This window comes from Excalfactoria chinensis, chromosome 9, assembly GCF_039878825.1.
Source record: "Excalfactoria chinensis isolate bCotChi1 chromosome 9, bCotChi1.hap2, whole genome shotgun sequence".
Classification (NCBI taxonomy): Eukaryota; Metazoa; Chordata; class Aves; order Galliformes; family Phasianidae; genus Excalfactoria; species Excalfactoria chinensis.
The window spans coordinates 16,013,540-16,026,970 of record NC_092833.1 but is presented as its reverse complement, the minus strand read 5'-3'; the positions used below and the strand labels follow the sequence as shown (position 1 = coordinate 16,026,970).

Sequence of the window (13,431 nt, the reverse complement as noted above, 5' to 3'; positions counted from 1 at the left end):
GCCAGGCTCTGTGCTGGGCTGGCACCACAAGGGCTGCACAGCCCGCCAGCTGCAGGAGGGCACGTGTTATGCAGGAAGGTCTGAAACCAAACATTCTCCCTCTGCACACAATAAACAGCCGTAATAAATTGCATTATACAAAATATATTTAGCGCTAATTTTTTTAATTTAAGCCACCTGGGAAATGTTGTTAGATTGGTCGATACGGAGTTCTCAGGATTCTGGTAATCTAATGATATCTAGCAGACAAAACAGTATGATGTTACAGCGGTCTCAAAGCTTCCCATTTTCTGTAGCCCTCTCAGAGATCAAACTGGCAGAACTCACATTTTTTGAAATGTTAGACATAATCGGTGATCCCATTGCCAAAAATAACCTATTCATGGCAGCCTTGCTCTTCTGGTTTATAACTTACTGTAATCAAAAAGAGAGCAGTGCTGCTCTGCAACGGAATATGGCCGGGGTCAGGGGGTGAGGGCAGCAGTTGTGCTGCAGTTTCTACGCTGCGTATTATTTTACAGCAATTTACATTCAGAGTATGAACAGGGCTAAAACAGAGTGTGCACATTCAGACGTATGAGAAATTCCTGATAGAAGATACAGAAATGTACAAAATAAAACTGGAACTCGTGTGCATCTCTTTTTTGTACAAAAATTTCACCCCCATGTCACATTTTTCTAAACAAAAGCGGCTGGTGCCAAAGGGGATGGGAGCTCCTAGTGTATAAATCGAGCTCCGTGCTGCAATCCTCCCACCACAAAGCCCACATCAGATCGGCCCAGATGTGCAGAAGGCCTCAAGACCATCACAGACCTTTTCCTCAGCACAGATACCGGGCTCATGCCATGAATCCAGGCTGGCTTCAGGCACAGCTCCTACCTGCAGCTACTACCTCCCCTTCTAGTGTTTCTGGGACACAGAGGCCATGTGGTACATTTCAGCCTTAACTTTGAATTTCCTTTATTTTGTAGATCAAACTTCAACATTGCCTTAAAGTAGTAGGGTTTTATGTTGCTGCATATATTCCAGTTTAAAAGATAATGCTTCACTGAAGCAGACCACGTTGTGAAAGCCTGAAATAAAATGAATTGCATTTTACTTCCCAGCTCCTATAGCTGGATTAGCTCACATTTCTCTCTCTTTGTTACACATTTAGCACCAAATACAAAATTCATTGCAGACTGCCTTCCCTCCTCCCAGCCAGCTCCGTTCTTCCCAGAGCCCCAGAGGAGCTCTGCCCTTCTGCAGCCCACGAGTACAGAAGAAGGAGGGGAGCAGAAAACCAACAAACAACGGGGCAGCACGGCTTTGTATTCCGTGCATTTTAACTTCACTATTTAAAATCACAGTGCAAAGAGCCAAAGTCCTGGTTTGCTCCCCAGCTCACAGCCACTCTCAGCCTTGCAGAGTACCCAGGAGTTGCAACCCCAGGACCAGCTCCCTTCTCCATGCCCTAACCCCATTGTGCACACCTTTCTCCTTCCCATCCTTGTACAGCCAACCTGGAACCTTCGCTTTGTACCCCAGGGGTAGGGCACAGCTGCAATGAAACCATGAAGCAGCAGTGCTGGAAAAGAGCAGCTCCCTCTGAGCCAGACCATGTTCCTGTGCTGAACCACTTTTTTTTCAGTGCCCATTTAGGTTTTTTAAGTGTGTTCCTGCGATCCCAGCCTTGAGCCTACACCTCCATATGAGCACTGCTCTAACTAGGTGCACCAAGCAGGATGCCAGGAAGATTGGTCTGCTCTGCCCCCCTGTATAACAGCTACAGGAATTCCCTAAATTAATTCCTGTTTGGATTAGCCCATATCTTTTTAGAAAAACAGCCAACCTTAATTAAGACAAAGGAATTCCAGTGATGTTGAAATCCACCCGGCTCTTTGTAAATTGTTTTAATGGTTAAATACCTTCACTACTTAAATATAAACTCTATTTCTAATCTGCGTTCGCCCAGCTCCAGCTCTGTCTACTGGGTAATATTACACTGTATCTGCTCGTTGGAAAAGCCATGTGTGATTAAACCTCCTTCTGCTTTTCATGTCGGAGCTCCCAGCCTTGCCTAACTAAACTACAATGATGTAAAACCGACTACATTAAATCATGGCAAAAGAGCACTGAGCTGCTCCAAAAATGACAGCAAACCTTGTTAAATTTTAAATAAACAAATATCATGAATTCTTAGTTGGAAACCTGAGTGTCTGAACAGGCCCTTCCAAAGTTTCAGTACATCTGTTTGGAAACCGGTTTGCAGCAAAGCAGGGTGAGTGCTGCAGACACGGCTTCATTAGCTGACATGTACAGAACCCACTGCTCCCCACTGCCCAGCTCTCACCCAAGCTTCAGTAAGTTCTGGTGCTCCCCTCCACCCCGTTCCTGTCCTAGCAGAGAGTTGGAGTCATGGAATCACAGAACTGTTTGACTTGGAAGGGACCTTTAAAGTTCCTCCACGTCCCTCTCCAGCAGCTTTACCAGAGGACTCTGCCCCCCAAGACAGCCAGAAACGTCTCCTCTGGCCAAACAGCCTTACGTACATGTGAAGTCAATAAATACTTTACGGAGAATACTTCCACCACGGAAGTGCACAATTAATGTGTTTGGGAAACGTGCCAGGGAACAACATATAGGCTTGTGTGTGTCAGCTCCATGCCTGCATTCCCTATGTAAACCCACAGCAGTACAGAGGCAGCACGGATGTGCACGGGCTGCAGGCACCCACAGGAGATGTGATTGCCAGAACATATGTAAGTGCAATTGCAGAGCGTAAACGGATTTAGTTGCTTTCTTTACCTGTCTGTACATAAACATATATAAGTATTCTATATATGTATGTGTAACTGGCAATAATAGAAAGCTGTGTTACAAATGCATGCATACGCAGTGAGCACGGACACATCCACACGTCAATAACTGGGTGAATAGGTGAAGACGAACACTAACAGCCATTTATGGCAACAACAACGAAAGCTGTCCCTGGAGCCTGCCTGTGGCCCGGCAGCCAGAATGATGGAGCACGGCCAGGGCACAGCACAGCAGTGGCACTCACATGGGTCCCTGGCAGAGATGATGGATACTGAACCGAGCAGGGACACAACTTTGGCAGCAGTCAAACAGCCAGGAGGGGGCCGAGCAGCTCCCACCCGTGGGGACAAAAGGAAAGGAACGGGGAGAAGGTAGTAGAAAAAAAGCCACGCTCAGCTCTAGTTGTGTTTGTTTGGAGAGAAAAGGGGGAAAAGCAGCCTAAGAGGTCGGTGTAATAAGATGCTGTAGCTTTTATGAAAGAGGTGAAATAATTTTAAACACAGACACACAATGAGTTTATTTATTTAGAAAGTTGTTAAATAGAGTCTGGGAATTCAAATATTCAATGTTGACATTGTACAGGGCTGGCGGGGAGCCAACCCCCTCTCCGAGAGACCCAATGGCCGCGGCGCCCGGCCCTCGCCCCTCCCCGCCGCTAAATAGGTAAAAGCCATTAGTTATAGCCACAAGCAAGAGCTGAAGCCGAGTCAAATAATGTTGCCTCAGCCAGCCGACTTCAAAGGCATGTAAGTGTGTTTGGCTTTTTAGTGCTGGAACTGCAGCAATATGTCACACTTTTGAAAGAGTTTTGTAAACAGTTCTTTCCCCTTTGTAGAAACATTTCTTAAGTTTCTTGTACCCCATGTAAACAGCGTTAATTAACACGGGTTACGTTTTTCATTTCCAGCGGGGCTGTGCCACTGACGGGCCCGGCCGTGCCCTCTGCGCCCTCCCCTTGCCCGCACCGCGGCCGGGGCAGCTGCCGGGGGCGGCGGGGAGAGACGGGAGGCAGCGGCTGGAGCGCTGTGTGGGGCGGGAGGGCTGGGGGTGGAGAAAGGAGAGAGAAATGGAGGGTGAGGGGAAGGAGGAAAGTTATGAGAAACGGAGAAGGGAGAAAGGAGAAAGGAGAAAGGAGAAAGGAGAAAGGAGAAAGGAGAAAGGGAAGAGAAGAGAAGAGAAGAGAAGAGAAGAGAAGAGAAGAGAAGAGAAGAGAAGAGAAGAGAAGAGAAGAGAAGAGAAGAGAAGAGAAGAGAAGAGAAGAGAAGAGAAGAGAAGAGAAGAGAAGAGAAGAGGGGGGGTGGAAAGGAAAAAAAAGAAGAAGAAAAAAAAGAGGGAAGGAGAAAGGGAAAAAGAAAAAGAAGGAAGGAGGGAAGGAGGAAGGAAAGGAAGGAAAGGAAGGAAAGGAAGGGAAGGAAGGGAAGGAAGGGAAGGAAGGGAAGGAAGGGAAGGAAGGGAAGGAAGGAAGGAAGGAAGGAAGGGAAGGAAGGAAGGAAGGAAGGAAGGAAGGAAGGAAGGAAGGAAGGAAGGAAGGAAGGAAGGAAGGAAGGAAGGAAGGAAGGAAGGAAGGAAGGAAGGAAGGAAGGAAGGAAGGGAGGGAGGGAGAAAGGGAGAGAAAGAGAGAGAGAGAGAAGAGAGAGAAGAAGAGAAGAGAGAAGAGAAGAGAAAGAAGGAAGAGAAAGATAGAGAGAAAGAGAAAGAAAGAAGAAGAAAGAAAGAAAGAAAGAAAGAAAGAAAGAAAGAAAGAAAGAAAGAAAGAAAGAAAGAAAGAAAGATAAAAGAAAGAAGAAAGAAAGAAAAGAAAGAAAGAAAGAAAGAATAAGAAAGAAAGAAAGAAAGAAAGAAAGAAAGAAAGAAAGAAAGAAAAGGACTAAGAATAAGGGAAGGAGAATGGGAAAATGGAAGAAAGAAAAAGGGGGAAAAGAAAGAAGGAAAAAAAGAGAAAGAAAGGGAAGAGGAGGGAAAGGAAGGAAATAAATAAAAGGAGGAGAGGTTTGGGAGAAGGGAGGAAAGAAAAGTAAGAAAAAAGAGGGCAAGAAAGGAAGAGGGAAAGCCAGACGCACACTCTCCATCCTGAAAAGGGTTAATTGAGCTCCTCGTGAAAATGTGCCCAGCATATAATGGGATTGTCTCGGCCGGCCCCCGCACCTCCCGTCCTGCAGCCCGCCGCCCAGAAGCCATCCGGGGACAGCGCCGGGCCGGGGCGGGCGCGGGTTCCTGGGGCGGTGCGGAGCGGAGCGGTGCGGAGCGGGGCCGGGCCCGGCTCCCCCCGCCGCGGGCTCCAGCACTGACGCGGGGCGGCGGCCGCAGACCAGGAGCGGGTAGGGGTGGGTGATGTCGAAGTAATGGCAAATAAACGGCCTCGCTACGAGGGCCGGGAGCCTGGACGTGGCAAACGTCTCCCTACTCGAAAACAAATTCCCGGACTGAGTCTTAAACAGGCAAATAAACTTGCCGGCTCTGTTTTTCAATCAAGGCTTTTAAGTACTGGACTGAAGCAAATTACAGGCGCAGGAAAACCTGCTGAAACTTAGGAAAGTGTTATTTTACTATCTCAGATGGTTAGAGGGATCTGGATCTACCTTGGCTGCACTAAATTGCCTGTAAAAAAGTGGTGATAAAGTGTAAAAGTAACAAGTGCCTCCCTCTCGCCGTGTGTTCCCCTAATCTGATCACCTTCTGTCTCTTTATGAGGCTACTGGGTGGCGGGGGCTGCCCCGGCTCGGCTGCGGGGCTGCGACTGCGGGGGTTATTCGGGGATACGGAAGCTCCGTGCAGGGGAAAAGCAGCGGCTCGGGGGCTGCGCGGCTGCCCCGCATCGACACGCACAGGTGCAGCGCGGGGCGGGAGGCAGAGCCCGGCCGGATCCGCACTCTGTGCCCCACAGCCCCGCGTCGGCCCCCGCAGCCCAGTGCTCCGCAGCCCCACGCGGCGCTCCCAGCCGCCCGCCCTTCGCAGGCTCTCATCTTTCCCCACATTTCTAAAGCTGGAGTTCTGAAATATCCACTTTTCGTTCCTTCTTTCCGGTTTGGGTTTTTCTGATTGTTTTTTTATTATTATTTTCAGGGCGGACGGAACTCAAAAATGGTTTTCTAGCCATTTTACGCCGAGGGTGAGAAAATGCGCACCTTCAATTGAGAGGGAAACGCTTTGATGAGCACCAGCGGCGGGCACAGCGCCTGGGCGAGTTTTATTTCACGCGCAGAAAGAAAACAGAAGTGAACTGATGAGGAGCGATCTCGGCCCCGATCTCTGCGCTTTGCCACCGAGGAGGGTGAAGGCTGCGGAAACTTTTCTACTCCCGGCCCCGAAAGAACGAAGCGAGAAGCTGTTAACTTTCCCCGCTGAAGCCCAGGGGTCGCCGCCAGCCCAGCTCCCGCTCGCCGTGAAACCGAGCCGCAATTCGGCAGAAAAGAGTTTTTTCGGAAAGCAAAATAAAATATATATACATAAAATCTCAGCTTTTTAACCGCGATTCCCTTTCGGAAAGAGTTGTGAGCAAAGGATTATTAACGCAACACATGTGGTTTGGGGGAAAGCGCCGCTGGGGCGGCGGGAGCAGACGAGCAGTGCGGAGTTGGAGCTCAGCAGGCGGGCAGCGCTGCGGCCGGGGGGCAACGGGCACGGGGGGGGTGGGGGGGGAACCCAGAGCCGAGCGGGGCGGCCGGCCCGGCGTGCAGCGTGTGTTTGTTTCCTAATCGAGTGCGCCGCGCTGCCCGCCTGAAAATCGCCACATCGAACGCAGGTTGCTGCTGTTATTGTTACGGCTCGCGGGGAAGCCGAGGAGGATCCGGAGAGATCTTTCGCTTCCACTCTTGTCTATTTTTTTTTTTCCCCTTCACGAATATAAAGTAAATAAGCAGCTGCTTTTTGCGTCACACAACTTATGCAACGTTTCATCTGACTCTTTTTTTTTTGTCTTTTTGCCTGCCTGTTGTTTTGCCATCGCCACGGCTATCAGCTGCAACTGCCCAGATGTGTCAGAGGAAATAAAGACATCAGCTGCTTTGAAAATAGGACACGAAAGGTGGACAAGTTTTGTGTTTTGTTGTTTGTTTGTTGTTTTTGTCGAGTCCCTCTTTTAAAAGAAAATGTTGTAGTTTAAAGAAAGACCCCTGTCATAAAGGAGAAACGGACGGAGCGAGCGGACGGCGACTCACAGAACCGCTCGGTATTCGCGCGTGGACGCCCGGATCCTCGGCAGCGGCCGAAGCGGAGCGGCGCTGGGATGGCGCACAGTCCCGCCGTTCCGCTCCGCTCTCCGCGCTGACCCGCGCAGGCTGCAGCCGCTCGCTGCGCGCCCCGCAAAACCCGCGCAACCCCACGCGCGTCGCGCTCCCACGCTCCGCTCGTTTTGCTTTGTCCCGCGCCGCGCGGATATCGCGTGGGTGAATATCGCTTTTGAGAGGGGGACGCGAGAGGGGGTCGCGTCCACTACCTGTGCCCGGGGCTCGCCGAGCTACGGCCGCCCCTCGGTGCGCGCACACGCAAATACAAACACGCACACAAACTCACACGCACGCACACACCTCCCAACCCCCCCCCCCACCCTCTCCCCGCGGCCCCCGGCCCTACAGACGGCCGACAGCGCCCACTATAGGACTCGGATCCTCTCGCACCCCCCTCTCTCTCGGATCGCCCCCCCCCCCCCCTCCAGCCCCCGGCAGCGGCAGCAACTTCCAGCGCTCGCCACTGAACTTTTCCTCAACTCCTTCCCCACCTCCCGCCGGGCTCCCGCAGCCCCCACGTCGGCTCCAGCCCCGGCCCCGACTCCGACCGCCGCAGCCCCCCGGCCCCCGCCGCCTCCCCCGGGCCGGGCCGGGATGCTGCAGGTTGCGGGGAGCTCCGCGCCGCACCAGACACGTCTATGCAACATGGCAGAGAGCGAGGGGGAAAAGCCAAGAGAAAGGGGGATTGCACCTACTTGCGGCCAGCTTCCTCGCCCTGCCTTTGGATCGCATGCTGCCAGTCCCGCGGCCGATGCCGGCGTGGGGGGCGGGGGGGGCTTTTTTTTTTTTCCTCCCGGAGCTTTTCCTCCTTTTTCGCTCCCCCTCTCCCTCTCTCCTCTCCCTCTCCCGCACACACACTCTCCCTTTCTCTCAATCCCGGCTCGCTATCTCTCCAGCATTGTCAGTTTGGACACCTTCGCACATGCGCACGGGCGGCTCCCCCCCGCTCTTCTACATTTCAGCGCCGCCAAAAAAAAGTTTGCAGCGATCCATCACCGCCGGAGGGGACCCTGACAGCCGGCACCGGGGCCGGACCGGGCCGGGACGACGCGCGCAGCCGCCGCCGGGTGCGGGACGGAGGCCGTGGGGCTACCGCTGTGTGCCCACGCAGGGACGGAGTGGGAGATCCGCGCTCCGCCGGGCAGGGCCGGAGTGGAAGGAATGACACTTTCTTTCTGGCTTTTTTATTCCCCTTTTTTTCTTGTTTCTTTTTTTTTTTTTCTTCTTTTTTAAGCTCTATGACATATTCACGACGCTCTGACTATTTTGTAACATTTCGATAGTTTATTCTCATCCGGCCCCAATTATCGCAGATCTCTGGATACGTAAAGGCAGAGAGAGATTTGATTATGTTTAATTATGTATGCATCTCATCACATCGCACACTTGCCCGGCGCACACACGTTCCCCACCTTGAACTCCACTCAGTTGGACAGAAAAAGCGATTTTAGAACAGCAACGCCGACCGCTCTCATGCGTTTTAATTACAGGCTTTGCCAATCAAAGAAGGAGCGCTCTGAAATTGGGAACTCCTTTAGGGGATAGCGATGTCCGAGGTATGAATCAATCCAAACTACGTATAGATTTTCCTCTGGTACAACCTCCTTGCATTAAACAGTTTTGTTCAATACCTTCCATGCGCTATTTATGTTCCCATTAATATCTGTTGCAAATCCTGCCAGACACCATAAAAGAAAATTACAATCTTTCAGACTCGGTGCTGCGCCAGTACATACACGCCACTCAACTTTTTGTTTTAACAAAATCCTCAGCATCGCCCCTTCCCCCGCCGGCTGCCTCCCGCAGCCCCCCGCACCCCATCCGCGATCCCCCCACGCGTGGGTCGGGGGCTGCGCTGCTCCGCGCCGCTCCCCCAAAGTGGCTCAGGGACCTCAGCGCGCCCCGCGGAGCCGCGCTCGATGCCGTCGTTGTTTTTAATTGGCGATTTGGGATTGCCGTGATTATTATCATTGTCATTCTTGCTGAGAGGTGCCGCCGAGCGGGGTGCAGCCCGCGCCCATCTCCCCGCGGGGTGCCGGCCAGGAGCCGCTGTTGTGCTCCGGGGGAGCTCGGGGCCGGGCTGCGGGGGCTCACGCTCGGGACGGGGCATTTTCCGACCCCAGACCCTGCCCGCGAGCAGCGCTCCTCCGAGCGGAGCCGCCCGAGCATGACCCTAAAACATCATCCGGCCCGACCCGCGCCTCTGGGAGACGCGAAAAGTCTCGGCGATTTTGGAGAATTCCTCCTTCCCTTTCCCACTCTCAGCTGGGGGTTCTCCGAATCCGCCTCCGCTGCCGCCCCTCCGGAGTGCCGGGCGGCACCCACGGCGGACACCCGTGGGCTCCCAGCTGCGGCTTTCCCGGGCCGCACAGCCCTGACCCCGCCGCCCGTCACCGCCACCTGCCCGCCGTCCCAGCGGCCCCGGGAGCCCGGCAGGTGCCTCGCCGTCCCCGGCCGCCCCCCGCCCCCTCCCCGACTGCTCTCGGTGCCGCCCGCCTCAGGCTCTCCGCTCTCGGCCCCCTCCCCTGAAGGTCCCGGAGAACCCCCCGGGAAATCCGTTTCGTTCCCGCGGCCGCCGCAGCCTCGGCTGCAGCCCGTGCGGGGATGCGAGCGGTGCTCGTCTGCCACCGGCAAACAGAAATCTTTATTTTTGGAGGGAGGGATACAATGATTTCGAATAAACGCCGGGACACCCAAAGCTGCCGGGGTTCGGCGCATTCCCCATAACAGGAAATTTTCTCTTCCTTACATTCTAATTGAACGAGCCCCGCAGCCCGCCTGGAGAAAAGTTGGAATTCTTCATCGAGGTATTTGTTGTGCCATTGTCTTTGTGCAGTGAACTTTACATCGCGTTATTCAGTCTCAATCTATATTCTCCTAGCTACCAGTAAGATTAATTTAATCATTGTAATGCAATTATTAATACTGTTTACCCAACGCTTGATTTCAGGTTCGCTGTTAAGAAATTAAGCTTCTTGCTGGGTGACCGAAAAGCTACGCAGGGATTTCCAGCCCACGTTGAAATGAAACAGTCCCCTTTATTTAGTCTCAGAACTCCGGCTTTCAGCCGTGGGCTCAATTAGCCAAAATGGAAACAATTTTCATTCATTGCAATAACTCACTGTTCTGCTGATCACTTTCAAAATATACACTTTATTATTATACGCTGACCTCAGTGCCGCGAAGTGGCACGGCTAGAAAGAGGCAGAGGGATCTCTGCAGCCCCCTTGGGCTGTAATTATTAGAAATTAATTGGGTTCAGGACCCTGGGTAGCATGGGTAAATTAATAGCTTGTCTGGTTGTTTAAATCCGAATCCTCAGCCCCGGGAGAGCCGGGGGCTCCCAGCGCCGCTCCCCTCCGCGCTTTCACCGCAGCATTGTTTTCGGGGAGCTCTTTAGGGGTTAAAATCAAAAATAAAGATCCTGTATACTTGGAGCTGTCGTGCGGGAGTAAAAGTGAAAAGGGAGCCTTAGGCAAAAGGAAATTACTGCAAGCCCGCGTGACCTTTCCGAGAGGTAATCAATCAAGTGATCAACAGGGATATTTATCATTGCTAGATGGGGCTACTTTACAACTGGGCGGCTGGGGGGGCACACACGCACACACACAAAAGTTTGGATAAACCCGAGAAGTCTGAAGACAAACACGGAGGCTTTAATAGCTGGGAAGACCGCACGTTTTCTTTTCAGAAAGGAAAGGAAGGGAGAAAACCGCTTCGAAGTTTCCCAGTGGAAAATGCCTCCCGTCCCGAGGTGGTCACATGGAAATGGAAGCTGTCCGCTCTGCTCTGCGGTCCTGGGAACGGCCGGGAGCGACAGATGCGATTGAAAAAAAAAAAGAGAGAGAAGAAAAAAAAAGGTCCAAATACGAGGGAAAATAACAGGCAGAGATGGAGGCTTTGATAGCAGCGCTCCGTGTTTGTTTTCGTGTCATGTGTTTTTATTTGCTGGCTCTGAACTCGGCGGCTGCAGAGCGCGGTCCTGGCCGCCTCTCGTCCCCGAAACGGTTAACTCCGAAAACAAAACAAAACCAAACAAAACCCCCGTGCCCTCTGTTATACGGAATCAGCGATCTGGTTCAATTAAACTCGCTCTCCATAGCATAAAGCATCCACCGCAATACACGCAATGAAAACCAACAATAAAAGCACATGCATTTTCTGCACAGTTTCCTTCTCCCTTGTAAAATCCGCCGTCGTGTAAGCACCAGACCTTTAATTTTGCTTCCTATAACTTACCGGATTCCTTAACAAACCTACTTACGGCCGCTTTCCTCCCCCCCCCCGCCCCTCGCCTCCTATCCTGAGCCGCGCACACAAAAGCCTCCCTCAGTTCTCACTCCACCGAACGCCGACGGAGCGCGGAGCCCCCGACTCGTCTGCGGGGAGCGCTCGGCAAAGCGGCGGCCGGCGCTGCGCTGCGCTGCCCGCTGAGCGAGGCCTTGCGCCTGCCTCCGCGCTGCGCGGCACCCCGCGGTCTGCGGCGCCCCCCTGCGGCCGTGCCGAGGAACTGCACGGCGCGGGGAGCGGAGCCGGAGGGGCGGGGGGCGGGGGGGACCGGAGCCCAGCGGTGTGCACATGAACGCAGCTCTAGGGCTTGGGCTGAATTTGCAGTGGAGCTGGAGTTATCCTGCCCTGCCAAAGTGACGTTGGAAACGGCTCCATCTAAAGCAGAGGCAAGCTTGACCAAACCAAGGACTCTGTCTCTAGGGAACACGGAGGGAAGTCTAAACCACACGTCTGGCCTTTCTCAGGGAAATCCCAAAAGCCCTACAAGAGGTTCCAGAGAGGCACAGACAGCCCCTCTCTCGTGAGGATCCAGCTCAGCAATGTCCTACAAGAAGGCAGGGCAATGCCAACCCCAAACATGCAGGAGAGATCCCACATCACAGCCTTAACATTTATTTCTATTTACTACAGGTACAACCAGTGCCCTCAGGACAAGCTCCTATCAAAGACTTAAAGCTCTTTTTGTTAGGTCAGAAAAAATCCTGTATTCACATCCTCAAGGGATTATCTTCTGTCCTGCTCTTAAAGTAGCAGCAATGGAGATGTAGGAGGAAAAACTGAAGAGGAGGAGGAGAAAATAATTACAGGCCACTAGAGAAAAACAAACATGTTCTGAATGTAGACAAAACATTGAACAGTGGGGAATTAATAGTATGACAATTCAAAAGGGAAAAATGCCAGCAAAGATCAGCCGAAAGTGAACATCCTATTAAAAGCAGAAATAGAACTAATCAAAACCGCAGAGAAACACAGAAAGGAATTTAAAAAGCAATCTGAAAGAAAAATGAAGGAATGAAGTAAAGTACCGCAGTACTCGGCAATGCCTAAAGCTGATGTGTACAGGTTCAAAGAGAAGAAGCCCCACTGTGCTGGGAGGTTTGATACCAGAGCTGTGATTGGTACCAAGAGGGCCAGGCTGGCTCCCATTATGCAGAATGGCCTGGCAAGGTGAGAAAAGCCCTGCAGAAGGAGGGGAGCTCTCTGGATCCCCCACTGCTCTGCAGAAGAAAGGAGCCCTCCCCAGGCAGTGCCCACAAGGAAATGGTGTAACAAGCACCAGGTTGCTGCAACAGGGCAGCACTGCTCTCCTGGGAGGGTTCCTCCTGCTGGAACTACATTGAGAGCAGGCTGCTCAGTGCCAGGGAAGCTGGGGAAGCTTTTGGTTATCACACTGTTTGAGTGAGATAACATGACTAAATATAAGGGGACAGCTGGAATGGAGTGACAGCAGAAAAGCCTCTGGTTGGTAATGCTGAAAGAAATGAAATTTCAGAAGTCAGAAATAAAATCAGCTCTTTGTATCAGCGAGAGCAGGATCTGACCAAGGATTGTCAGCAAGAATGTGGGACGTCTCTTTGTTGGTCCCTTATCTGCTTTCATTTGTAGCAGCACTGCTAGCGAAGAGAGGGCTTCCTTCTGCTTCCCTTTAAAGGAACTGCAAAGACAGGTTAACGTATCAGCCTTTATAATAGCCACAAAACCATTTTTCCCTTTAATGCATAAAGAACATGTTCACATTTCACTCCCATTTCTTTCCAGTACAAAAGCACAGGGTCGGAATTAATGAGTAAAGTATTTGTGTGACGTTTTATATCGTATTGGCATTTATATAGTTCTTTTCACAGGCTTCGTGTCAAAACCCTTTACAGGGCAATAAATCATACACCTTTCCTGATGAAATTGTATGTAGGCAATTGGGCACCTATCCTGCCCTCAGCAAGGTCCCACGTGCGAGACACGGGCAGTGTGATGAAACCTGCAGAAGTGTGTCTGAAGAAATGGATGGAGGTCAGACCTTCCCCCCTCAATATCCTGCAACATGTTAAAAAGTCTTCAGAGCCCACTTGAACAGCCACAGGAAAGACCTAACCTTAACATGACAAAGCTGCTATTACA

The 13,431-nt window shown here is 51.9% G+C and overlaps 1 protein-coding gene across 1 annotated transcript in view; it reads right to left on the bottom strand.

Moving 5' to 3' along the window:
• Positions 1–7,920, bottom strand: part of MECOM (MDS1 and EVI1 complex locus) — a 297,995-nt gene extending 290,075 nt beyond the window's left edge. Inside the window, exon 1 of the mRNA XM_072343999.1 lies at positions 7,722–7,920. Coding sequence (XP_072200100.1) covers positions 7,722–7,758 — 37 coding nt within the window. The 5' untranslated portion in view covers positions 7,759–7,920. The remainder of the gene's footprint in view (positions 1–7,721) is intronic.
• Between the last annotated feature and the right edge of the window lie 5,511 nt (positions 7,921–13,431).